Source organism: Pristis pectinata, chromosome 6, assembly GCF_009764475.1.
Source record: "Pristis pectinata isolate sPriPec2 chromosome 6, sPriPec2.1.pri, whole genome shotgun sequence".
Taxonomy (NCBI): Eukaryota; Metazoa; Chordata; class Chondrichthyes; order Rhinopristiformes; family Pristidae; genus Pristis; species Pristis pectinata.
Window position 1 is genome coordinate 22,034,014 of NC_067410.1, and position 25,865 is coordinate 22,059,878.

Consider the following 25,865-nt stretch of genomic DNA (forward strand, 5'->3'; position numbering starts at 1 on the left):
CCAATACTATGAAGCTATAATAAAACACATTTCCTTTGATATGAAGTATCTGCCGAAAACACAGTCCTCCAAGGTATTCAGAATTCACAATCTTTTTCATTAATACTGACAGGGAAAGATGGGTAAGTGAAATTGAGGGGATAAAATTGAAATACAATGCACAAATTATTCTATTATTATATCAAAGCAGTACAGTTCATCCACAATGAAGGCCTGCAATCTAGTATTCTTGCAAGTCAAAACTATATTAATGTAAAAAATGTGCCAGGTTTAAAGACCCGAATGTAGCTGAAATGAACATCATCCTTAAGTCTATAGTTAGGAAGCACTTATTAACCATGGCCATTATATCTTTAATGTGTTGGAAATTATTCTTGGAATTTGCAGATTCCCGATGTATCCCAGTGAAGAGTAAAGGAAGAATTTGTTGCTAAGGCTCCTAATATACGGCTGGGAGGTGGAACCATACCATGTAATGTAAAAAATGTGTCTATATAGGTCCTTATGATTAATGTTTTATAGCTTGTATCTAATCTCCATGGTTCAAAAATAAAATTCCTGATAAGACTAGGTATTGCCTTTAACTGTAATTACCAGAAATATACCAGAGAGTGTGGTAAATGCAGGTTGAGTGGCTAGTAAGGAAGGCAAATGCAATGTTAGCATTCATTTCGAAAGGACTAGAATATAAAAGCAAGGATGTAATGCTGAGGCTTTATAAGGCATTGGTCAGACCACATTTGGAGTACTGTGAGTTTGGAGTACTGTGAGCAGTTTTGGGCTGCATATCTAAGGAGGGATGTGCTGGCATTGGAGAGGGTCCAGTGGGTTTACAAGAATGATCCCAGGAATGAAAAGGTTAACGTATGAGGAGCGTTTGATGGCTCTGGGCCTGTACTCGCTGGAGTTGAGAAGGATGAGGGGGGATCTCATTGAAATCTACTGAGTATTGAAAGGCCTGGATAAAGTGGACTTGGAGAGGATGTTTCCAGTAGTGGGAGAGTCTAGGACCAGAGGGCACAGCCTCAGATTAGGACGTCCCTTTAGAACAGAGATAAGGAGGAATTTCTTTAGCCAGAGGGTGGTGAATCTGTGGAATTCATTGCCACAGATGGCCGTAGAGGCCAAGTCACTGGGTATATTTAAAGTGGAGGTTGATAGGTTTTTGATTAGTAAGGGCATCAAAGGCAATGGGGAGAAGGCAGGAGAATGGGGTTGAGAGGGAAGAATAAATCAGCCACGATTGAATGATGGAACAGACTCGATGGGCCAAATGGCCTAATTCTGCTCCTATTTCTTATGTGGAATGAACTGCCAGAGGAGGTGGAGGCAGGTACAATTAAAATGTTTGAAGGCATTTGGACAGGTACTCAGATAGGAAAGGCATAGAGGGATACGGACCTGATGTGGCTAAATGGGATTAGCATAATAGGCATCACGGTCCGCATGGATGAGGTGGGTCAAAATGACTATGAAGGTGGACTGTAAGTTGAATTCCACTGTATTCCAAATATCCATTCTAAGTAGTCATTTGGATGCTGGACTAGTGGGAAAGCTGGTAAGCTTTTTGGACTGAAATATTTGCATCATTGCATAAAATGCCCGAGCCATTTCTATCACATTTATTTTCAAACATATTATGATCTCCTGTGTCTTGAAGGTCATATCCTGAATGAGCAAAGGTAATCTGGTCTATTAATAGAAGTGTGTGAAATTAAACTTTGTGGAAGATTGTGAAACAGTTAGAATGGTAACTAATTGCTGCTATATGTGATTGGAGTTACATGCAGGTAATTTCAATGGTTCAGAAATTCAACAGGATCAAAGGTTGTGGTGACTATTTTTGCATTGAATTTATTCAAAAAGGCAGCGAGCAGTCCGAGAGGAGGTGAGGTAGAGATTGAGGGCAGATTGACCTAGAGAAGTTGTAGTACCCACGGATCATTTCCCAGTACAAGAACTCAACCATTGGGATGCCTCGGCTGGTTTGGCAATTGCCAGACCTAATCAAAATTGTTTTGAGTCAATAGATTACCACAGTGAAACCTTCCTAAAAGACTGGTTATACCACAACTGGAAGATAGTGCTCATTTCTGGTCACACTTTAGGAAACTTATTAAGGTCCTCGTCAGGGTGCAGAAGAAATTTATGGAATGGTTCTAGGGATGAGAGATTTCAACTGCGAGGTTGGGATGCAGATTTTGAGGCTGTTCTTCAAGGAGTAGATTTCAAAGGAACAAGGGACACAAATTCAAGGTAATGGGCAAAAATCACAAAGAGATGGAATGTGGAGAAAACATTTTGTAAAAAATCTAACGAGTGATTCTAATATGGAATTCATTGTCTGCAAGGATGGTGGGATTAGTCAATAAGGGCCTTCTGAAGTTCCGCAGGCTACAGGAGTAGAGCAAGAGGAATGGGACTGAATAAATTGCTTCATGAAACTACTAATGACTCATGGGGCTGAATGGCCACCCCCGGTGTCAATGATTCATTCAATGGTAGTCATCGAGAAAGATTTTTTTTTGTTTTGTTTTGCAAGGTTACAACGCTTACTATCCAACTGTAGATGCAACCAAATCCCAGAAAACTGGAGTGTGCTAAGGTTGCTCCAAGTGGTACAAGCTGCAGCAGAGGCTCAGATTATAAATGTTTGCTCAAGCAAAGGTTGCAGATTACTATTTGATAACATCTCTGGCAACAGAAGCAATGTTTCAACCTTGCTATCATTTTTTTCCAAAATATAGAAAGAACTACCTGGTGTAAAAGTAAGCTGAGGACCTTTAGACTCAACTTTAGGGAAATACTCTAAGTGTCAGTCAGAATGTGCCGAATTAAGAGTATTAGGTTGAAGGTCAATGAACATAAAATACACTGAACAATATGCCACTCAAATGCAATATAATCAATCACCATTACCATTTGGAAGAATGCCTTTTACTTTATTCATATTTTACTTTATAATATTTAAAGCAGTGGTTATTTTTCTTCTCATCTTACTGGCCTTAAGGATACGAGAACTTCTTTGGAAGAAATCAGAAGGGAAGATTAGCAATGGCAAATGCTGCCAATCTTGATGGGCAAATTTTGATTCATCCATTATTTTATTTGATCTCCTACCTGATCTTATAGAGGTGTATAAAATCATGAGGGGCGTAGATAGGGTAAGTACACAGTCTTTTTCCCAGGGAAAGGGAATCAAAAACTAGAGGGCATAGGTTTAAAGTGAGAGGTGAAGGTTTAAAAGGGACCCGAGGGGCAACTTCTTCACACAGAGGGTGGTGCATATATGGAACGAGCTGCCTGAGGAAGAGTTTGAGGCAGGTATAATAATAACTTGAACAGGTGCATGGATAGGAAAGGTTTAGAGGGATAAATGGGCCAAATGCAGGCAAATGGGTCTAGCTTAGATGGGCATCTTGGTCGGCATGGACAACTTGGTCTGAAGGACTTGTTTTCTTGCTGTATTACTCTACAACTCTACAAGCATGGCTGGGTGATGTTGCATTATTTGCTGCACCCAGAGATTAGCAGGCCTTATGAATATTTATTGGGTCTGAATACAAAAGAATGAACCCAGGTACACCTCAAAAGTTGTTTCATCTTTAACTTTTCTTAGTTCTAATGAGAGGACATTGAACTGAAACATTACCTTATTCTGTTGCCACAGATGCTGCCTGACCTACTGAGGAATGAATGAAATAATGTGAAAAATATTTGTGCCACAGAGACCCATATTCTAAAAATTATTTCGGTTTACCATAATAACTCACCATATTAAAGTTTGGACAAGCAATGTAATTTCAAAGCAAAGCAAACTGAAATGGGCATTTGCACATAACTGATCCATACAATCAGTTATTGCTGTTCCTAGCAGGCTGGTTGAGAAATTGCACAAGCTCAGCTTCTATATAATCAGCAACACATGAGAATTCAATTCAAGTTTTTCCTCCAATTTCTAGCAAAATTCAGGATGATTCATCCAGTCAGTGGAAAAAAAAGACAATGGTTTATACTAAAAGAATAAAGATTTTTATTAAGCATTGTAAGTTGCATTCAATAGCCTTCCAGTATTACACCACACCATAATCCATCAACAACCTAGCAAACCCAACAGTAGTTCATTCTTGCACAATCCATATGTAGGTAGAACTCCTTTCAACTTACAGAAAAGGTACTATGTAGCTGTTGCGGGCAGGGGATTTTGGGGGTGGGGCGTTACATTTTATTTCCGTTCACTAATGTGTGATGAAGAGCATCAGGAAAATTATATGAAATAATAAAGAATTCTGATTCAAAGTACATCTGGTTTGAAACACTAATGAAACAGCAAAACGATACAAGTATACCTGCTTATACTAAACTCTTGACGGGAAATTTTTAAAATGAGCAATTTGCTGAATTGTCTGCTATGTAGGGGGGTAATTTTTTTTGACAATTGAAGCTTTTCAAGAATTTTGTAGAAAGATCACTTTGCTAATACAAATGCATAAAACAGCAACAGAGAACAATATGAATACAGTAGCGATGAGTACACCAGGGTTAACATTAATCATTCAGAGTGGCTAGATAATTTTTGTAGTTTTAGAATAAATGCAACAGAGGTCAATAACCACAAAATTTAAGGTTAGAGCAAGATCAGTTAATGACTAAACATATTTTAACATTTTTTATAGGACTATGACTAACTGTTTTAAAATTTGCAAATGGGCACAGTACTTGTAGGATGGAAGAAAGAGGACGATAACATGCATAATATTAACTACACACTTCAAAAATTATGAACCATGCAGAAGTTTAGCCGAAGTAGTACTAATGTCTACATTTGATTCAAAAACCACTGATTTCATTGATTCACGGATGCATGGTAAGAGCCGTCATATTCACAAAATTATCAATTGTATGGTGATGTTTAACTTTTTAAAGGTCATCTGCATCTTCAATGAATGGTTTCAGTTGTTTCTTGACATGTAATTTGCTTCTTACACATACTTGCTTTTTCTTAAAGATTGCCAAAACTGAAGCTGCGATATTACTTCCTAGTAACTTAACATTGAATTATTTTATTTTTAAAAATCTTTTGCTGACATAACCACACCAAAACTAATGACACTGAAGTAATAGATTTTTTTTTGTGGTTCTGTGCCTTTTTAGGCTTATGAAATTTAAATCTTAAAATAAGCAACTGACACAACACATAAAATCAATTAAGATGGCAAAGTTATGGTGCCAAGTACTGTACTGTATTTTAACCTATTAAAGACTGCCAAATTAAAGCCATATTTGCTTTACCTTCTGTAAAAGAAAATGAAAATCGTCTTAACCAGTTTGAATGTCTTGTAATACCATGTCAAATGTGGGAGTCAAATGCTCTTCATTCCATTTTGTAGCATTCAACTGCAACTGGCTAGAAAGATTGCTTGTTAAACAGCTGACATCAAAGAGGGATCCGAATTTCCAATGTCCTCGTTTCTCTGAGAAGAAAATAATGTATGCAACTGTAGGCCATCCTTTTCAAATATTCCTATTCTGTAACCTTCCAAACATCCTTCACCCCCTCAACAAAAAAACAAAAAAAAAATTACTCTTCCTTTTTCAGGACAGCAGTACCAAGATTTTCATCTCTATTGCAACCGCCATCTGTACTTAGTGCATTTAAGTGAGGAGTTGTATTGCACATTTTAGAGTCATTATTCAAGGCACTTTCAGTTTGATTGGAAGCCCTGACATCTCCTTTGTTTCCATTCAGCTGGGAAATGGGTTTACTTTCATCTGAAACTCCATTTTCAGCAAGTGAGCTATCTGAAGAGTCTGCTACAAGCCCTGACTGAGACTTATCATGTTCCTCCGAACCATGGTCTCCCGAATATACAGGCCCCTTCAATTCTTGAGCAACTTCTTCTGCAGATGCAGCATAAGCTGGCTGAACCTGTCACACAATGAAAAAAGAAAGGCACATGTTTAAAAGAAACATTCAAACTGCTTAGTGAGATATTATAACAAGCCAATAAATTTACTGACAACATATATGGATTTATGAACCATATTTTAACATTCTGTAAGAAATCATGGAATATGTATTTATGCCTATTTAACCAGCTCATTGTTTTGTGCTCAAAACTGAAAGTAATATGGTATAGAAATTTGACCAGAGCTCTGTACAACTTAAGCATCACAATCTCGCTTGTATTTTCCAACTCCCTTAAAATAAAGGCCAACAATCATTCCACTGGACATTCTGACCTATGTACTTTTGTGAATTATGAATGTGGCTTTCTTTATCCATTTCCTCCATTACAAATCCTTGTTTCTCATTATTAAGAAAACACTTTAATTTGTCTCTATGATCCAAAGTAAAGAACTTCATGCTTCCTAATACTAAACCCTATTTGCCATAAATCTACCCACCCATTTAGTCTAATCATGTTTTTTGTAACTTGTAGCTCTAGATTACACAATTTACTTTGCCTCCATAATCACAGATATCTACAAACTGTCCAGCACTTCAGCTAATTTATATATGGCTAAAGGCTGAAGTGTGAGCACTGATCACTGGGGGACAGAGCATCACATCCTGGCAATGAGCAAGTACAAATCCATTGTCCCTTACTCAGTTTCATATTTCCTTATAAATAACCAATCTGTTTGACCCCTGTACAACTTATACAGCCAATGATACAAATAGTTAAAGTGAGTGGGTAAAGATCTTGCAAAGGGAATATAATGCAGCAAAATGCAGAATAGCCTATTTTGGCAGGAAAAATTAAAAACGCATATTATTTAAATAGTGAGAGACTGCAGCAGGACTGGGTTCTAGTGCATGATTTGCAAAAGGCCAGCGTGCAGGTACAAGTAACCAGGAAAGCTAATGACGCTATTTTTTTTATTCCGAGGGGAATTGAGTACAAAAGAAGGGAGGTTACATTGCAATTATACACAACATTAATGAGATGTCATCTGGAGTAGTTCACAGTATCGCTTTCTTTATTTAAGGAAGGATGCTAATGTGCTGGAAAAGTTTAAAGAAGGTTTACTAAGTTGATATCTGGAATGGGTAGGATGTCACATGAAGAAAGATTGGATAGACTGGGCATGTATCCATTGGAATTGAGAAGAATGACAGGGGATTTGACTGAAACATTTAAGATCCTGAAGGACCTTGGTGGGGTGGACGTGAAGAGAACATTTCTTTTTGTAGGAGAAATTAAAACTAGGAGGCACTGTGTAAAACAAAGGGTTACTCATTTAAGACTGGGATGAGGTGAAATTTTCTCTCTCAAAGTGTGGTGAGTCTTGAAGCTTTCTTCCTCAAAGGATGGTGGAAACAGAAATTTTGAGTATTTTTAAGGTGGAGGTTTCTAGATTCTTGATAAGCAAGGGGCTGAACAATTATCATGGGTAGATTTAGATTCACAGTTGAGGTCACAATCAGATAAGCCACAATCTTACTAAACAGCAGAGTAGGTTTGAGAGGCCAAATAGCTTCTTTATGTCCTAATTGTTACGTACCACATAATTCTAGATGGAAAACTACTGGGTTGCCATGGCATAATTTCTTTGATTTAGAAATACATTGTGAAACTTTATTTCTGACCAAAACCTAAAATAGAATACCTTTGATCTCGTTTTTGCTGCATTACATGAAAAAAAAGGCAATGTCATTTCTGAGTGAATGCAACACTATGGGCACCAAGTAACAGTTGATTAGTTCCTGGATGCAATGTATATAACCTGACAGAGGACCTATAAAAGATTGAGCTGGAAGGAGTGTATCAATTCCACATGAGATAACCTATAAGATCATTATGGGAATAGGCTGAAGGTTCTGCCTTGTAAGAAAAGGTGGACCAAACTAAGTCATGTTTTATAATGATTATTTGCCTTTAAGCCTCTAAAACAAAGTAGTGCAAACTTAAGAGACATAATTGCATCTGTGGGAAGAGAAGCAGAGTTAAAGCTTCAGGTTGAAGATCTGACAAAGGGACTTTGACAGGAAACATTAACTCTTTCTCTTCTCACAGATGCAGCTTGACATGCTGAGTATTTCCAGCATTTTCCTTTTATATTCAATTTGGGGAACCTTCTAAACAAAAATTATGCTTAGGTTTCAGAGAAAGAACAGAAGTGTTCAGAACTGAACATGTTTTCAATAGAAAATGACTAGTAAAATAATATGGTCGACTAAAAGAAATGAAGTGCAGTGTTTCAGAAAGTCATCTCCAGGCTCACAAATTTGTGCTGACGCCGGACATTCTATAATGCCTTTAGGGGACATTACTATTTTTGTGGTTGGGAACCTGTGGTTAAACATAGAAAAATAGGCACACAGTAGGCCATTTAGCCCTTAGAGCCTGCTCTGCTATTCAGTACGATCATGGATGATCCCCTACCTCAATACCATTTTTCCACTCTCATATAACCCTGGATGCCTTTTGTAACAAGAAATCTATCTACTTTCTAAATATATTTGGTGATTTGGCCTCCACAGCCTACTGTTGTAGAGAATGTCCCAGGTTCAACACCCTCTGAGTAAAGAGCTTTCTCAACTATTCTCAATTCCTAAATCTGCTGCCCTGTAACCTGAGACTATGACCCATATATCATAAACACAGTGTCAGTCACTTTCTTGCCAACAATTCACACCAACCCATGCCAGCATTTTTTCACCTCTGCTGATGCTGTTGGTGAGGTTTTAAGTTAGATTGGGAAAGAAATGTGAAAACTATCAAGAGAGAGTAGTGAAGTTGGATACAGAAGATAGAAGTTTAGTAAACGAGTGTGGAAGGTAGAGTTTGGATGCCTCATAGAGAATACTGAAAGCTTAAGTTAGTTTGAAATTCTGTATCTATAGGGGTAAAAGTTGGGAGAATTTCAGGAATGCAAAATTGGCTAGTTACATTCATTCCAAAGTAAAAGCTAAGTTCAGACTGAACCAGGTGAATCTGTTTCTAGGCAAATAGATACTGAAGTCAAAACCTGAAATATTACCAATTATGCCAGAATCATATCCAAATTAACAATGGGGAGTGGGGGGTGGGAGACATAAAAGTCCTGCCAAACAAGCAAGTGGCTGTTCAAGAGATTTAACTCTCCCGTAGACTTTCCTTGAGGTACCACCTTTGACTGGATCTGTGAAATGATAACTTCTCAACTATGTAATAAATAAAACATTCGTAGTTGTTGCTGCTATGGTAAGTAGTTTGAGTACGGGAGCGGAAAGTCTTGATGCCGTGGTAAGTACCACGAGAACTAGAGCAAGAGCGAGAACGAGAGCGGGAAGCAGTTTATAAAGGTAGGCCTGTTGTTGTTTTTGCTGCTGTGGTGAGTTGATAGGCCTGTTGATTAACTAATTGGATAATAAGGCAGCAGCTGCAAATAAGAAGTTGTTAGGGTCAAGCGGAGCAGCCATTTTGGAGTAACCACTGTGTGAGTGGACAGTGTTAGAGTAGGCAGCTGAGGCTTTGGCGTAAAGAGGTGGAGTGGGCGAATGGAGGCTTCTGGCAGGTTCTCTTTCTTTCTTATTTTCTTTGTTTTAGAACAGTGGGAATGGCAGTCAGGGCAGTAGTATGCTCTTCCTGTAGGATATGAGAAGTCAGGGAGACCTCCTGTGTCCCTGATAACTATACCTGCAAGAAGTGCGTCCAGCTGCAGCTTCTTACAGACCATGTTAGGGAGCTGGAGCTGCAGCTGGACGAACTCCGGATCATTCGGGAAGCTGAGGAGATGATAGGTAGGAGTTACCAGGAGGCAGTTGCACCTAGAGTGCGTGATGAAGGTAGCTGAGTGACTGTTAGGAGGGGGAAAAGGAATAGGCAGTCGGTACAGCATACCTGGTGACGATAATGCATATTGTTTTGGATGCTGTTGGGGGAGGATAAACCATAGGTGGAAAACCACAGCAGCCGGGTCTCTGGCGCTGAGTCTGGCTCTGCGGCTCAGAAAGGAAGAGGGGGGAAGAGGAGTGCGATAGTGACAGGGGATTCGTTGGTTCGGGGAACAGACAGCAGATTCTGTGGACAAGAACGAGACTCCCAGATGGTATGTTGCCTCCCAGGTGTCAGGGTCAGGGATGTCTCGGGTTGAGTGCACAGCATTCTTAAGGGGGAGTGTGAGCAGCCAGAAGTAGAGGTACACATTGGCATCAATGACATAGACAGGATAAGGGATGAGATCCTGAAGAGTTAGGAGTTAAAAAGGAAGCCAAAAAGCAGGACCTCAAGTATAGTATTCTCTGGATTGCTGCCTGTGCCACGTGCCAAGGAAGGAAAGAATAGGAAGATATGGCAGACTAATGAGTGGCTGAAGAGTTGGTGCAGGGGTCAGGGGTTCAGATTTGTGGATCATTGGGATCTTTCTGGGGTAGGTATGATCTGTACAAAAGGGACGGTTTACACTAGAGCTGTTGGGGATGGTTTAACCTAGCTTGACAGGGGAATGGGAACTGGAGTGTTAGGTTAGATGATGGATCAGTTGGTGTAGAAGTAGATGCGATGTGTACAGAGAATGTGAGGAGGGATAGGCAGGGGATAGGGCATAAATGCAGTCAGTTAGATGGGTTGAAATGTGTTAACTTTAATGCAAGGAGTGTTAAGAATAAGGGTGATCAACTTAGAGCATGGATCAGTGCATGGAATTACGATGTTGTGGCCATTTTGGCTGTCGCAAGGGCAGGAATGTCTGCTTGAGGTTATGGGGTTTAGATGTTTCAAAGGGGATAGGGAGGGAGGTGGAGGGGGGTGGCATTGCTAATCAGGGGTAGTATCACAGCTGTAGGAAGGAGGACATCATGGAGGGAACATCTTTTGAGTCAGTGTGGGTTGAAGTCAGAAACAAGAAGGGAGCAATCACTCTATTAGGAATATTCTATAGGCCCCCAAATAGCCACTGGAACACTGAGGAGTAGGTAAGTAGGCAGATTTTGGAAAGGTGCAAAAATAACTGGGTTACTGTCATGGGTGACTTCAACTTCCCTAATATTGATACTTACTTGGCAGGGGAGAGACCAAGATCAAAAAGGCGATCTCCCAAGATAATAATCATGGAGACAGATTCGGGGTGAATTCAAACAATGACGTTAAAAAAGGAAAACTACGGTGACTCTTCGTGATCAAGTGGCTGCCTGATAAGACCTTCACCTGCTGTCATAGGGGTAGATCCTGATGCTGATGGGGAAACCAATCTAACACACTTTTCCAGCAAATTAGCTGCTGTAACCCATCAGCTCCATCAGGAGGGCTGCAGCGACGAGCGCCTCAGGAGGATGACATGGGACTCAAAACATTGTCAGGGTGGCAGTGAAGGACCTCAGTGAGGGAAATCCCTCCACCAGGGACCTCTTCATCAAGAAGGTCCTACTGGAGTGTTGCAAGTTTGAGGTGAAGGACATCTACTGCCTCCAGGACTTCCCAGGTAACGGGTACTTTGACGTTACCTTCAAGTACTTGGTGGGTTGGCAGAAGATGTGACAGGACTTTCGGGAGAGGGGGAATGAGGCTCCGTTGTCATTGCTGAAGACACAGCCACTCTTCACCCTCCCCACCCAGAAGGAGTGTGAGATAACAGTGCACATGTTCAATGCCCATGTGCCCATTGTGGATGTCCTCATCTTCCTGGCTCGTTACGTCGAGGGAGCAGGAAGCTGTGTGGATTTCAAGGACCTGTTTGGGATCTGGACCAGCCAGTACCAGGTGAAGGTCAAGCTAAGGCTGGATGCTGATGGTGCCACCATCTACCCTCCCTCAGTGTTTGCCATCGGAGGGAACAGCAGTTACATGGTATATGCAGGACAACCAAGACCGTGCTGTAACTGCAACAAGTCTGGACATGTGGCGGCCCAATGCAGTGCGGTCATCTGCAAGAACTGCAGGCAAGAAGGCCACCAGGTCATCTCTACAAGGCCTGCCAAAACGTGCCTGTATCTATGCACAGGTAATGAGGGGGAGCTGGCACTGACAACCCCAGAGGAATGCTGGCACATCCCCTACCAGTGCAGAGGCCCCAGCAGAGACTGAGACCAGGGCTGTGGAAAAGTCAACTGCCTCGAGCTCCCAAACCCCAGCCACAAACCCCCAGACCCTTCCCCAAGAGGAGGAGTCAATGGAAGAGGGGAGGGCAGAGGGACAAGAAGCGGAATGGCAGGTGGTGAAAAGAAAAAAGTCCCAGAAGACACCACCCAAGAGACAACAGGCTGCGGAGAGTAAAAGTAATGGGAAGAACAGGGCAAAGCAACAGACAGGTGCCAGCAAGCTCTCCTATTTGGGGGATGAAACCAATATGGGAAAGTGTTGATGCAGGCAGAGGAAGCACCAAAATGGAGGGGAAAAGGAGGAAAGGCCACAGACAAATACAGGCGAGAAAGAAATTCAGCCTGCTGCCTCCCAACTCCAGGAGACCGAGGGCAGCACAGAGGCCACCAGCGCATCCCAGCTCCAGGAGACTGGGAGCTGTACAGAGGCCATTGGCCCCCAGTTCCAGCAAACTGGGAGCAGCACAGAAACCATCAGCCCCTAGCTCCAGGAGACTGGGAGCAGCACGACGTCCGGCGCATCCCAGCTCCGAGAGATGGAGGGTACAGAACAAACAGAGCCAGAGGGCAGAACAGGAACAGAGACTAATCTCCCCCGCGCGACACCACCAGCATCACCACACCCTGGGGAGGACGATTCCCAGTACCTGAGCCCAAAAACAGTACTGTATTTCACCAAGGCTGTCGGCATGAGGGCTCAGGCTGATTGACAATGGACAGCATTTGTGATCACTGAACTTAATTAACTATGGAGATAAATCTGGCATCTCTAAGCATGTGCAGTGTGCAATACCTTGCCAAGGTCAAGACTGATGTTACCTTTTTACAGGAGTGTGGGCTGCCTCATCTCAGTAACTATCGGAGGTGGTCGCGATGGTGGTCCCAGGGATTGTCTATATGGTTGGGGGGGAATGACAGTCGTGCATCCGGCCTGGGGATTCTGCTGTGGGGAGATAACTTCTCTATCACTGACGTCAAAGAAGTGGTGGGGGCAGCTCCTTCTGGCTGACGTAAAGTATTGTAACGATCCACTCTGGCTAATTAATGTATGCGCCTCACCTGTGAATGAGCGGCTAGCTGTCCTCAAGAATGAAAGGGCTTAAGGATGAGGAGCGTTTGTCGGCTCTTGGACTGTACTCGCTGGAGTACAGAAGAATGAGAGGGGACCTCATAGAGACATTTAAAATATTGATAGGAAAGGACAGAGTAAATGTGGCTAGGCTGTTTCCCTTGGTGGGTGAGTCCAGGACCAGAGGGCACAATCTTAGAATTAGAGGGTACAGTTTCAAAACAGAGATGAGGAAAAATTTCTTTAGCCAGAGGGTGGTGAATTTGTGGAACTCCTTGCCACGTACAGCAGTGGAAGCCAGATCAGTGTGGGCGTTCAAGGAGGAGATAGATAGATATCTAAATAGTCAGGATATCAAGGGATATGGGGATAAGGCCGGTAATTGGGATTAGAATAGTTTTTTTTTTCTTCTTCTTCCCCCATTCCCCATTTCTCATTTCTATTTCCCTTTCCTTGGAGCAGACTCGATGGGCCGAATGGCCTGCTTCTGCTCCCTTGTCTTGTGATCTTGTGACCACTGCAAGCAATGTTCTTACCAGTCGTTCTGGCCGGTGACTTCAACTGCATCATTGATGCAGCTGGACAATCCGGCAGTTCTACCTGTCCCTGATGTTCTGGAAGATAGGTCTGGCCCCTCTACCACGCAATGCCCCAATCAACTGGACGTAGCCACGTCACCTGTCCTTTGTGGAAGAGTTCTTCCAAGTAAACACCTTTGACCACAAGTCCATCAGACAGTGGTCAGCACGGAACGTACGTCAGACACTGCGGGACAGGGACACCATGGATTCTGTGGGTTTGTTTCTGGAGCAGTCTAAACCACATGACAGAATGCCTCATCGCCAGATATAACCAACAAGCACAAAGACCTCGCTTGGCTGGCGGTGAGAGGTGCCCTCTCAGTCAGAGCTTTCCTCTACAGATGACATATCACCCCCAATGTACGCTGTCCTTGGGACGGCTGCAGTGGGGAAGAAACGGACACCCACTTCTTTGCAGACAGTGGATTTGCTAAGGGGGTGTGGTGAAGGATGCATCCGGTTCATCCTCAGCAGCTGTGCAACAGAGGACTCTCTGATCTACGGGCTGTTCCCAGGGACACACACTGAGACAGACATCAAGTGCTGCTAAGGTCCTGAACTCGGTGAAAGACATCCTTTGGGCTGTCTGAAACTTGTTGGTCTTCCAGCACAGTGTGTAAGGGAATGCTGCAGACTGGCACAGTCCAGGAGTACGTGCTGAGGGATGCACTGAAGCTTGGTGCAGCCAATGCTAAGGCTCTGTGGGGAAGGACCATCCTTCCGCTAGCGCACATGGAGGGGCTGAGTAGGGTGGGGAAGCCCCTTGAACAATGAAAGGTGTATCGCCTCAAGGAGGCACATAATTGGCAATGGTGCTGTTTGTTTGTGTGTTTTTTTTTCTCTCCTTACGTTTTACACTACTGAATGTAACAACCATGAATGTTAAGCTTTTGTATTTTGCACTGTGTTCTTCCTTTGTGTATTTTTTATTATTATGAATAAAGTTTATTTTTGAAATTAAAAAAAATGGTACCTGCTTAGTGCAAGAGGTTTAGATGGGGCAGAATTTGTTAGGTGTGTACAGGAAGCATTCGTGACACAATATGTGGACAGGCTGACTAGAGGACAGACAATGCTAGATCTGGTACTAGGCAATGAGCCTGGTCTGGTGACAGACCTCCCTGTGGGCAAGCATTTCAGGGATAGTGACCACAACTCCCTGACCTTTAGCATAGCCATGGACAAGGATAGAAGCAGACAATATGGGAAAGTATTTAATTGGGGGAGGGCAAATTACGATGGTATTAGGCAGGAACTTGGGAGCGTAAGTTGGGAACAGATGTTTTCTGTTAAATGCACTGCAGAAGTGTGGAGGTTGTTTAGGGACCACTTACATGGAGTTCTGGATAGTTTTGTTCCAATGAGACAAGGAAAGGATGGTAGGTTGTAGGAAGCATGGTTAACAAGGGAGGTGGAACATTTAGTCAGGAGGAAAAAGGAAGCATATTTAATGTTCAGGAATCAGACAGAGCTATTGAGAGTTATAAGGTAGCCAAGAAAGAGCTTAAGAAGGGTCTTAGAAGAGCTAGATGGGGACAAGAGAGAGCCTTGACAAGTAGGGTTAAGGAAAACCCTGAGGCATTCTACACATATGCGAGGAACAAGAGGATGACTAGGGTGAGGGTAGAAGCACTCAGGAATAAGGGGGGGGGGGGGGGGGGGGGAGGAAATGTGTCTGGAGGCAGAGGACGTAGGGGAGGTCCTGAATACTTCAGTGTTCATCGGGAAGAAGGACTTAGACAAATGTGAGGGCAGCATAGAACAAGCAAATGTGTTGGAGCATGTTAAGGTTAAGAAAGAAGCAGTGTTGGAGCTACTAAAAAGCATTAGGATAGATAAGTCCCCGAGGTCAGATAGGATATACCCCAGATTACTATGGGAAGCGAGGGAAGAGACTGCTGGGGCATTAGCGATGATCTTTCCGTCCTCCCTGGCCACAGGAGTGGTACCAGAGGGTGGCAAATGTTGTTCCATTGTTCAAGAAAGGTAAAAGGGATAATCCTGGGAATTATAGACCAGTGAGTCTTACTTCAGTGGTGGGCAAACTATTGGAGAGGATTCTTAGGGACAGGATTTATGAGCATTTGGAGAAGCATATTCTTATTAGGGATAGTCAATATGGCTTTGTGAAGGGCAGGTCATGCCTCATGAGCGTAATAGAGTTTTTTGAGGAAGTGACAAAACAAGTTAATGAAGGTAGTGCAGTGGATGTGGTATATATGGATTTTAGCAAGGTGTTTGACAAGGTTCCCCATGGTAGGCTCATGCAGAGTCGTGAGGTATGGGATCCACGGTGAATTGGCTGTGTGGATTCGGAATTGGCTTGGCCACAGAGGGTGGTTGTAGAAGGAGAGTATTTGACCTGGAGGTCAGCGACTAGTGCTGTTCCGCAGGGATCTGTTCCAGGACCCCTGCCCTTTGTGATTTTTATAAATGACTTGGATGAAGGAGTGGAAGGGTGGGTTGATAAGTTTGCAGATGACACGAAGGTTGGCGGTGTAGTAGATAGTGCAGAAGGTTGTTGTAGGTTGCATCAGGATATTACAGGATGGACAGCTGAGCAGAGAAGTGGCAGATGGCGTTCAATCCGGAGAAGTGTGAAGATCAAACTTGAGGGCAGAGTACAAGGTTAATGGCAGGATTCTTAGTAGTGTAGAGGAACAGAAAGATCTTGGGATCCAAGTACATAGATCCCTCAAAGTTGCCATGCAAGTTGATAGGGTGGTTAAGAAGGCGTATGGTGTGCTGGCCTTCATTAGTCAGTGGATTGAGTTCAAGAGCCGTGAGGTAATGTTGCAGGTCTATAAAACTCTGGTTAGACCACACTTGGAATATTGTGTTCAGTTCAGGTCACTGCATTATAGGAAGGATGTGGAAGCTTTGGAGAGAGTGCAGAGGAGATTTACAAGGATGCTGCCTGGATTAGAGAATGTGTCTTATGAGGAGAGGATGAGCAAGTTAGGGTTTTTCTCTTTGGGGCGATGGAGGATGAGAGGTGACTTGATAAGATTATGAGAGGCATAGACAGACTGGACAGCCAGCACCTTTCCCCCAGGGTGGTAATGGTCAATACTAGAGGTCATCCATTTAAGATGCATGGAGGAAAGTTCAGGGGAGAGGTTAGAGGTAGATTTTCTTTTTTTTTTACACAGAGAGTGATGAGTGCCTGGAATGCACTGCCAGTGGTGGTGGTAGGGACTGATACGATAGGGTCATTTAAGGGACTCTTAAATAGGCACATGGATGAAAGAAAAATAGAGGGTTATGGGAGGTGAAGGGGGATAGATTGAATGTGGATAAGGTTTATATAGGTTGGCACAACATCGTGGGCTGAAGGGCCCACATTGGGCTGTACTGTTCTATGTTCTATGATTCGGCAAGTTGTCTTCAGTCACTTACCCTTGGTTGGAATGAATGGTCTTATTGGGAACGTGACAATGATAATAAATTATGCTGGTGACCATCAACATTTACAACACAAATTGGAAAGTGACAGTATGCCCTGAACAGACTGGACAGATGGTTGGTTCTTTCAGAAAATTTAAGCTCTAAAATCTCCTAAATCGTATGAAACTGCAAACAGCTAAAGCCAAGGCTAGCATCGATTAACACCAGGCAGCTCCTGGTGACTGTGTAGTTTTAGTTTCCCTGTGCCTTTCTTATAGTCACTTTGGATAATTAGAGGCCCACTGCCTTTCCCATAGGCCAGTAATTTATCATGGCCAGCAGGTTATCATAAACAAGTTATCTCTTGAATAAATTAACTGTTTGTTGTTCCACCTATAGGCCTACTGTTAATTTAGCATAAGTTGTATCATAAAACTCTCATGTCCTACAATTTTTCCTGCAAGCATAATTGCTGACCAGATTCAAATAAGCATTTGAACTCCCAACTGTCAGTAATTTTACAATCCTTTACTTTCTCTTCTGGGTAACATAATGTTTACTTGACTTTTGTTTCTTGCCCCTACTTCCTTCTTATCAATTTTGCAATTGATGATTCCCTTGCCATCAATTCTTGTTAAGGAAAGAATGTACACCTGGTGGGGCTTTAATCTTGTAAGCAGCATCTTTCCCAGCACTGTAAGTTTGCTTCATGTTGTTACTGTCAATGTGAATGATTCAGCACTTGCTGAGGAAGCAGACTCATCCTATTTTTTTCCTCAGTATCTTCATTTTGACACTATCCAGTGGCCTAAGTTTACACATCCAGATTTGTTTTTAACATACATAGGATGTAGAATAGCACAACACAGGAACAGACCCTTCGGCCCACGATGTCTACACCGACTACAGTTTTCCTTGAGCAATCATGGTTATTTTAACATGCTTATTTTTTGCTTATGTCACACCACTAACATAAAATTAATCCTCCACTAAGTGCACATCATACCTGATATCCTGGTACTAAAATATTTAACACACTTATTCTATACCCTCCACTGTTAAACCCTTACAACCATTCACTGAGACAATAAACCAAAAGCAAAGAGGATTGCAAAAGATCTCATGTCACTAATTGAAGAGGAGCAGGAGAGTGTCCTGATGATTTAGCTGCCAAAGTGGCATCATACCCTTTGGTTGGAAAGGCCAAATTACTCTCTCGAGAATCTGGAAGAGTGTCACTTAAGCAAGAATAGAATGAACAGCAATTGCAAACTAACTGATCACCTTCACAAAAAAATTACAAGCACTGTACTTCCTACCACAAAGTTTTCCACTCTGAGTTTTATTTATCTATCCATAAAGTTATATATAGAACATAACACACAAAATGCTGGAGGAAATCAGCAGTTCAGGCAGCATCTATGGAGGGAAATAACCAGTCGATGTTTCAGGTGAGACCCTTCATCAGGGCTCAATATAGAACATAATATCTTCTGAAAACCAGAGATGCTGGTCTATAGTATAAACTTCCTTGGAGTGTAACGCAACTTGGAGCACATTTAAGCAAGCTTTATCATCACCCTAGTTATATGGGCAAATGGAAGTGGGTTTAGAAAGCCAGTAGTCAAAGCACATACAATGGATACATGGTCTGAACTGGAGACCTTGCTATAAGTTCTTTGCCATAAGTCCTTGCTACAAATGTTCTTTACGTTTCTACTTGCACTTTTAGCACCATCAAGAGTTAAATCCAGGTTCTCCAGAACGGATTTCAGCTCCACCTCCATGTGAGTGTGAAATTCATCTAGGGCTTTGCTTGAGCAGAGTCCCACAGATTGTTTAGACCTTGTAGACTCCAATCAAATCCCTCTTTCATCATGTTTCACCATTAAAAACAGTGGACTTACCTGGGATGATAAGTGAATAGAAGGGGAAACAAGTTGAATAAGGAGCAGGAAGCTGGTTAGGTAGAGAGGGATTTCATTTACTCAAGTGACTTTTTTTGCTTTGGATTAATCACATAAACATGATTCAATGTTGTGTGCCTACCATGATGTTTTGCACTTTTTAAAGTGCAAATCACATAGTTAGAGACTTTCTACTTTCAAAAAGTTGAACAGGCAAGCTTCGACTGATGCAACTAACTTGCAGCTGCAACAATTGTCCAACTCCTCAACTTTAAGTAAGTTTTTACCGATACTATAGCACAAATCACCACCCATGGTCTAAGATCAATTCACGGCCTCACTTACAGCGTGCCAGCCACAGTTTCGGAAATTATTTGACCATGCAATTTATAGCAGAGTCAATACCCCTATCAAATGGTAGGTAGAACTCCTAGCCTGCTTTATTTTTGGTGATACAACAGTACCATCAGCATTTTGTGTTCTCATGCAATGTGATTATAAATAAATATTCCATCAAAGCCAATACATTTAACTAACAGGAGGAATAAAAACTTTTTCTTGTGGCTCACCCCCTGATTTCTGACATTCCAAACAGCAGCACTTTTAGTGTGGTACTTGGGTCCTCTGCTGAAACGACTAGCAGCTGGGCTGGAGATTATTCCTCTTGCACGTCTTTTTCAAAAAAAAAGGCAAAAATTTCAGCTGCATGAAATGCCTTTAACATGAGCACAATAAAACAATAGTACAGTGTCACAAAGCACTTTAAAAAAATACTCAATCTCATAATATCGCTTTAAAAATTTAAGTTTGTTAAATACTATACGTCCAAATTCAAACTTTGCAAACCTGGCGTTATAGTCATATTATAGTTCTCCCAATAATCTATGTAAAAGCAACATACTGCACTTTGGGTTAATAGTATTTCCCTCAATATCCACTGAATTCCACATTTATCCACAGAGGTCAATGTTCAGACACCGAAAGCCACTTAAGTATCTTAAGAGTGGATGCAAAGATCCTGATGCAGGATAAATCTGCAATCGTTGATTGTAATGCAGACACCATACAGGTTTCACACTCCCTGTTAATTTAAATAATGCATCAATCAGCCAGCACTGTGCTGTTGAATAACTGCACAGCTCAACAAAAGACACAATATCACCAGATAGCCCGCAGTATTTCAAACCAACTTGAAATTCTTGAGGAGCATTGTGGTTACAGTAGATGCTCAAAGTTATTGGGACGATTGTGACTTTCCAGAAAACTAATAGGACGAGGAAAGCAAGCTCTGCACTGGAGAAATGTAGAGGAGATGGAAAAGAGACAGGGCTGAATCTTCTGGGCCACTAACCGATGGTTATGGACGTAACTGCCAATACCTTAGCAATTTTTCCTCAGGAAGTTAGCCAGATTGCCAAAACCCATGGAGATCGGCGCATGGTTTACCACCCAACCAGCCTCTCATCAGCAAAGAGATCGGCATATTGCTGAAAGCTTAATCTCCCAGCCTGTGATTTGGCAGGCAGCCTCAATCCACCTGCAGCCTTGAGTGAAAAGGTCACCGAAGGAGTGAGACTCCAGTAAGGAATGGGATCTCTAGCGCAGTCCAGGATGGGGTGGAGCATGGAAGGTGATTAGCAAAAGATCCCTCCCCCCACACAAGGGAACAGTATAACCCAGAAAATGGTACCAAGGGTTTCCCAGTCAGTCATCCAGGAAGAACAAGTATTATACATCAGAACACATAGGGCCAAGTCACAGATCTTCCTCCCTGACCCTCTTCCTGCCGTGCCAATATTTGAGAAATGTAACAGGCTGTAAAATGCAGTTGGGAATTCAGCAAGCTCAAAGATCAATGAGAGGCACTCACTGCAACAGCTAATTATGGGCAAATCTAGCGGGAAGGAAGCATCTCCGAGATTGTCAAATCGCAGTGGAAGCAGATATCGGTGCAAGTTAATATAAAGGATATTGCCCCAAGGACTCGGACAGCGGTGCTGAAAAAAGTTAAATGACTTCTCACAACTTCTGAAGGTTAATCCAAATGCTGTATCCTAACTGCATTACTAGCCTCTGATACCACTTGATACATTGTACTCCAATCCCTCAACTACCAAAGATCTCTCAAACCACACAATCAATTTAAGCTTCACCTCATCTTCACAAGTAGCACTGCTGCAACAGTTACAATTACATTTTAGTTGGCACACAGTCAGCCATTCAACCATAACAGCCACATTACCTAAAGGCATTGTAAAACATTAACATACTTCCCATGCAGAAAACAGCCAGAAAGACTTGCATTTATATGGTACTTTTTGTATAACTTTCAGAATATTGCGGTACATTTTGGAGTGCAGCCAATGTTACAATGTATGAAGCGTGGCATCTAATTTGTGTGCAGCAGGTTCCTATTAACAGCAAGGGGAAAATGGCCTAATAACCCATTATAGTGATGCTGATCAAGGAACAGCTGTTGGATACCAAGGTAACTCTCCTGCTCTTCAAAACAGTGCTATGAAATCTTTTACTGGAGTGCAACTTGAATTAATTGTCATTCAAAGTTGTATCAATGTAGCCTCAGCCAATCTGGAAAATAACAATTGCAGCAAGATGTTAGCAGCAAGAACTTCCAAGAACACTTTCATGGCCATACCCCAACAGAGAGGTTGCGGCCAGGGATGGGGTGCAAAACAAATGTGGATGAATCTATCCACACACCTAATCTTCCTTCATATCGCATCTCACACTCTTATCTGATTTACAAGCAAGCACCTATATGCCACTCTCCTTCCCAACAGGAAATTATTGGCCAACCTGATCAGTCAGTAGTGGAAATACCTACAAAAAGTGAATGAACTCCAGTTATCAGCTCAGATACACAGTGTATAATTTACAGGGTAACTTCACTGGCATTTGTGTGTGTGAACTTCTTGGGTTCAAGTAGTCACCAGATGGGCAAGAAGAAAGGCAGGTGACAAGTCCCTGGAGATGCAACCAGGCACATTTTGCTACAGAGGAATCAAGTGAGTATTCTGACGGGGCTGACTTTAGAGGGTTGATGGGTATGTACAATGAAATGTTTTGTGCTTTAATGGGCAAGCCAATGACAAGGAGTACAACATTTGGCACAAGACTGTGCAGATCTCTGAGCCTATTTTTTCAACTTGGAAATAGAAGGCACTTCAATCAACGAACACGTGAATCCAACCACGATGCCATGTCCAATGGCCAACATCTCAGCTTCTATTGTGGCACAAGCAGCAGGCGATAATCTAGTGAAAGCTTAGAATACTGCCATGCAAGTTCAGATCACTGCCATCATTGCTGGAGATAGTGTGCAAAGGGGCTTGCAAGCTGTCACAGCAGTCCAGCCATCTGTCTTCCACAGATTGCTGGGATAGCTAAGGCATTAGTGAATAACCAAACATGGATCTAAAAGGTGTAAATAGAAGACAAATAAATATTTGAATGAAAAACAATGATGCTGGAGGAACTCAGCAGGCCAGGCAGCATCCATGGAGAAAAGCAGACGATCAAAATTTTGGGTCAGGACCCTTCTTCAGGACTGAAGATAGGAAAAGGGGAAGTCCAATATATAGGAGGGAAAAGCAGAGCAGTGATAGGTGGACAAAAGAGGGGAGGCAGGGTGGCACAAGGTGGTGGGTGATAGGTAGATGTAGGTAAGAGATAGTGATAGGCAGGTGCAGAGGAAGAGGGGAGAGCAGATCCACCGGGGGATGGGAGAAAAAAAAAGGGGAGGTAGAAAAAAGAGATAGGCTAGGAAAGGGAAGAAGAGGCGTGGTGAGGGGTGCAGGGGAAGAGGTGTGAGGATTACTTAAAGTGAAAGAATTCAATGTTCATACCGTTAGGCTACAAGGTTCCAAGATGGAAAATAAGGTGCTGTTCCTCCAGTTTGCACTTGGAATTCTCCTGGCAGTGGAGGAGGCAGAGGACTGACATATCTGTGATCGTGTGGGAGGGGGAGTTGAAGTGACTAGCAAAGGGGAGATACAGATCACAGTTACAGACAGAGCACAGGTGTTCTGCGAAACTGTCACCTAGTCTGCATTTGGTCTCACCAATGTAGAGGAGGCCTGTTCTCAGCAAAGGCCTCACCTTCATACCTCTATGCCCCCATCTCAACATATTCAGACCCCACTACCAAGCATACCTTCCCCTCCCCATCCCTTTCTGTCTTTCGGCAGGACTGCTCTCTCCACAACTCCCTAGTTCACCTCCACCACCACCCACCCATCCTGCTCCCAAACCAGGAACTTTCCACTGCCCCCACCATAGATGCAACACCTGCCCCTACACCACCTCCATCCAGGGACCCAAACAGTCCTTTCAAGTGAGACAGAGATTCACCTGTACCTCCCTTAATATCATCTACTGCCTTTGGTGCTCCAAGTGTGGCCTCCTCTACATTGGTGAGACCAAATGCAGACTAGGTGACCATTTCGCAGAACACCTGCGCTCTGTCCATAACCGTGATCTCCTCGTTGCTAGTCATTTCAACTCAGCCTCCCACACTATCACAGATATGTCAGTCCTTGGCCTCCTCTACTGCCAGGAGAATGCCAAGCGCAAACTGGAGAAAAAGCACCTCATTTTCCATCTTGGAACCTTGCAGCCTAACGGCATGAACATTGAATTCTCCCACTTTAAGTAATCCCCACACCTCTTCCCCCTCCCCCCCAACACACCTCCATCATGCCTCTTCTCTTCTTCCCTTTCCTAGCCTATCTCCCTTTTCTACCCATCTTTTTTTTCTCTCCTTACCTTTGACCCGTCCCCCGGTGGATCTGCTCTCCCCTCCTCCCCCGCACTTGCCTATCACTATCTCTTACCTGCATCTACCTATCACCACCTTGTGCCCAACCCGCCTCCCCTCTTTTGTCCACCTATCACTGCTCTGCTTTTCCCTCCTATATATTGAGTTTCCTCTTTTCCTATCTTCAGTTCTGAAGAAGAGTCCTGACCCAAAATGTTGACCGAATGCTTTTCTCCAGGATGCTGCCTGGTCTGCTGAGTTCCTCCAGCATCATAGTGTTTTTCATCTAGATTCCAGCATCAGCAGTCCTTTGTTTCTCTAATAAATATTTGAACTTTGATATGATGGAAAGTTGGGTAGATATTTGGCAGATGGAATTTAATCCTGACAGATGTGAGGTGATGCCTTTTGAGAAGTCAAATTGAGGTAGGATTATATAGTACATGGTAGGGGATCAAGGAACGTCGATAAACAGAGGGACCTTGCAGTTCAAATGGAATATAAAGGTTGAGATGTTTTGCTACAACTTTACAAACACTGCTTTAGACCACATTTGGAGTTCTGGTTGCCACACCACAGGTTTGGAGGACTTTAGTTATGGGGAGATTGGCTAGGCTGGGCTTGTTTTCCCTGGAGTGAAGGAGGCTGAAGGGTGACCTGATAGAGGTATATAAAATTATCAGAGGAACAGATAGGGAAGATAGTCAGAATCTTTTTCCCATGGTAGGGGTATCAAAAACAAGAGGGCATAGGTTTTAGGTGAGAGTAGGAATTTTAAAAGGGGAATTGAGAGGAAGGTTTTTTTCTTACACAGACAATGGCTGCTACCTGGAACTCCAATAACTGTTTAAGAGACAATTAGACAGACGCTTAAATAGGCAAGACATAGGATATAGAACTAATGAGGGCAAATGGGATCAGTGCAGATGGGCAAAATGGTCAGCATGGACATGGCAGGCCAAAGGGCCTGTTTGTGTGGTACAACTCTAAATTACCACTCCCTTTCAAAGTGGCAGTGCTGTCAACAGCATGAATCTACAGTCCTCTCTCAGGATGACAACAGCTGTCCTCCACCACTGCCAAGCCACCAGTGTCTTTGCTGATGCTGTCAGCCATTTGGCCAATCTCCACATCTCATATTTTCAGCATTTAGAGCTTTAGTTTCACTTTTCTGCTGGTGAAATGTATTCAAACCTGTATTTTCTTCATCTAACTTTTGCAAAGGAACATAAAAAACAGCCATTTGCTGTTTAGGCCATTAGCAATAGGCCATTGGGCTCTTCGAGACTATGCCACTTTTCAATATTATCACAGCTAATCATCTACCTCAAAACCATATTCCCTTCATCCATGGTGCCCTTTGTGTCAACAAATCAATCACATCTTTCTTAACTATAATCAATGACATGATGCCTCTTCAGCTTTGTGGTTCACTGTTCCACAAGTTCATCATCCTGAGTGAAGACATTTCTCATCTCAAGCCTATATGTCTTATCCTGAGACTGGGACATCTAGTTCAAGATCCCTTTCCCCCTACCCAAAGCCAAGAGAAATATTCTCCCTGCATATAACCTGGGAGTCCTGTCAGAATACAAGATCTCATCTTATTCTTCTGAACTCTTGCGAACATAATCTAGGTCAATCCAACCTCCCCTCATATCAAAGTCCAACTATCCTTAGGTGAGGAAATTAAAGCTTTCATATAATACTCCAAGTATGGTCTCACCAAGGCCCTGTAATGGTAGTAAAACATCCTCCTATGGTCAAACCTTGTGCAATGAAGGCCTTTATACCATATGACTTCTTAACTGTTTGCTGTACTAGGACCCTTTACCATCCTCGTTCACCAGGCTCAATTATCCTTTTTGTCACTTAATTTCTCTTGCCCTCCACCCTTTCCTTGAAGACTGGATTTCATCATAGCTTCTACCAGCTCTAACAAAATTCCATTGACCTGAAATATCAAATGTTTTCCTCTCCACCAAATCTACCCGACCTGCTGAAGATTTCCAGTATTTTCTATTTTTGTCCTATCATGCTAAATAATTCAATCTTAGGCTGGAACTTCTTTAGGTAACCAGCAATTCCAGTTTGTGTGAGGATTCTGGTGTAAGAGCAG

At 42.6% G+C, this 25,865-nt stretch overlaps 1 protein-coding gene across 2 annotated transcripts in view; it reads right to left on the reverse strand.

The window, feature by feature from the left end:
- Positions 1-4,009: 4,009 nt before the first annotated feature.
- Positions 4,010-25,865, reverse strand: part of LOC127571646 (constitutive coactivator of PPAR-gamma-like protein 1 homolog) — a 110,753-nt gene continuing 88,897 nt past the window's right edge. For both annotated transcript variants that reach the window (XM_052018223.1, XM_052018225.1), the window contains 2 exons: positions 19,539-19,641; positions 4,010-5,929 (listed from right to left, as the gene is read on the reverse strand). In XM_052018223.1, coding sequence (XP_051874183.1) covers positions 5,582-5,929; positions 19,539-19,641 — 451 coding nt within the window. In that variant the 3' untranslated portion in view covers positions 4,010-5,581. The remainder of the gene's footprint in view (positions 5,930-19,538; positions 19,642-25,865) is intronic.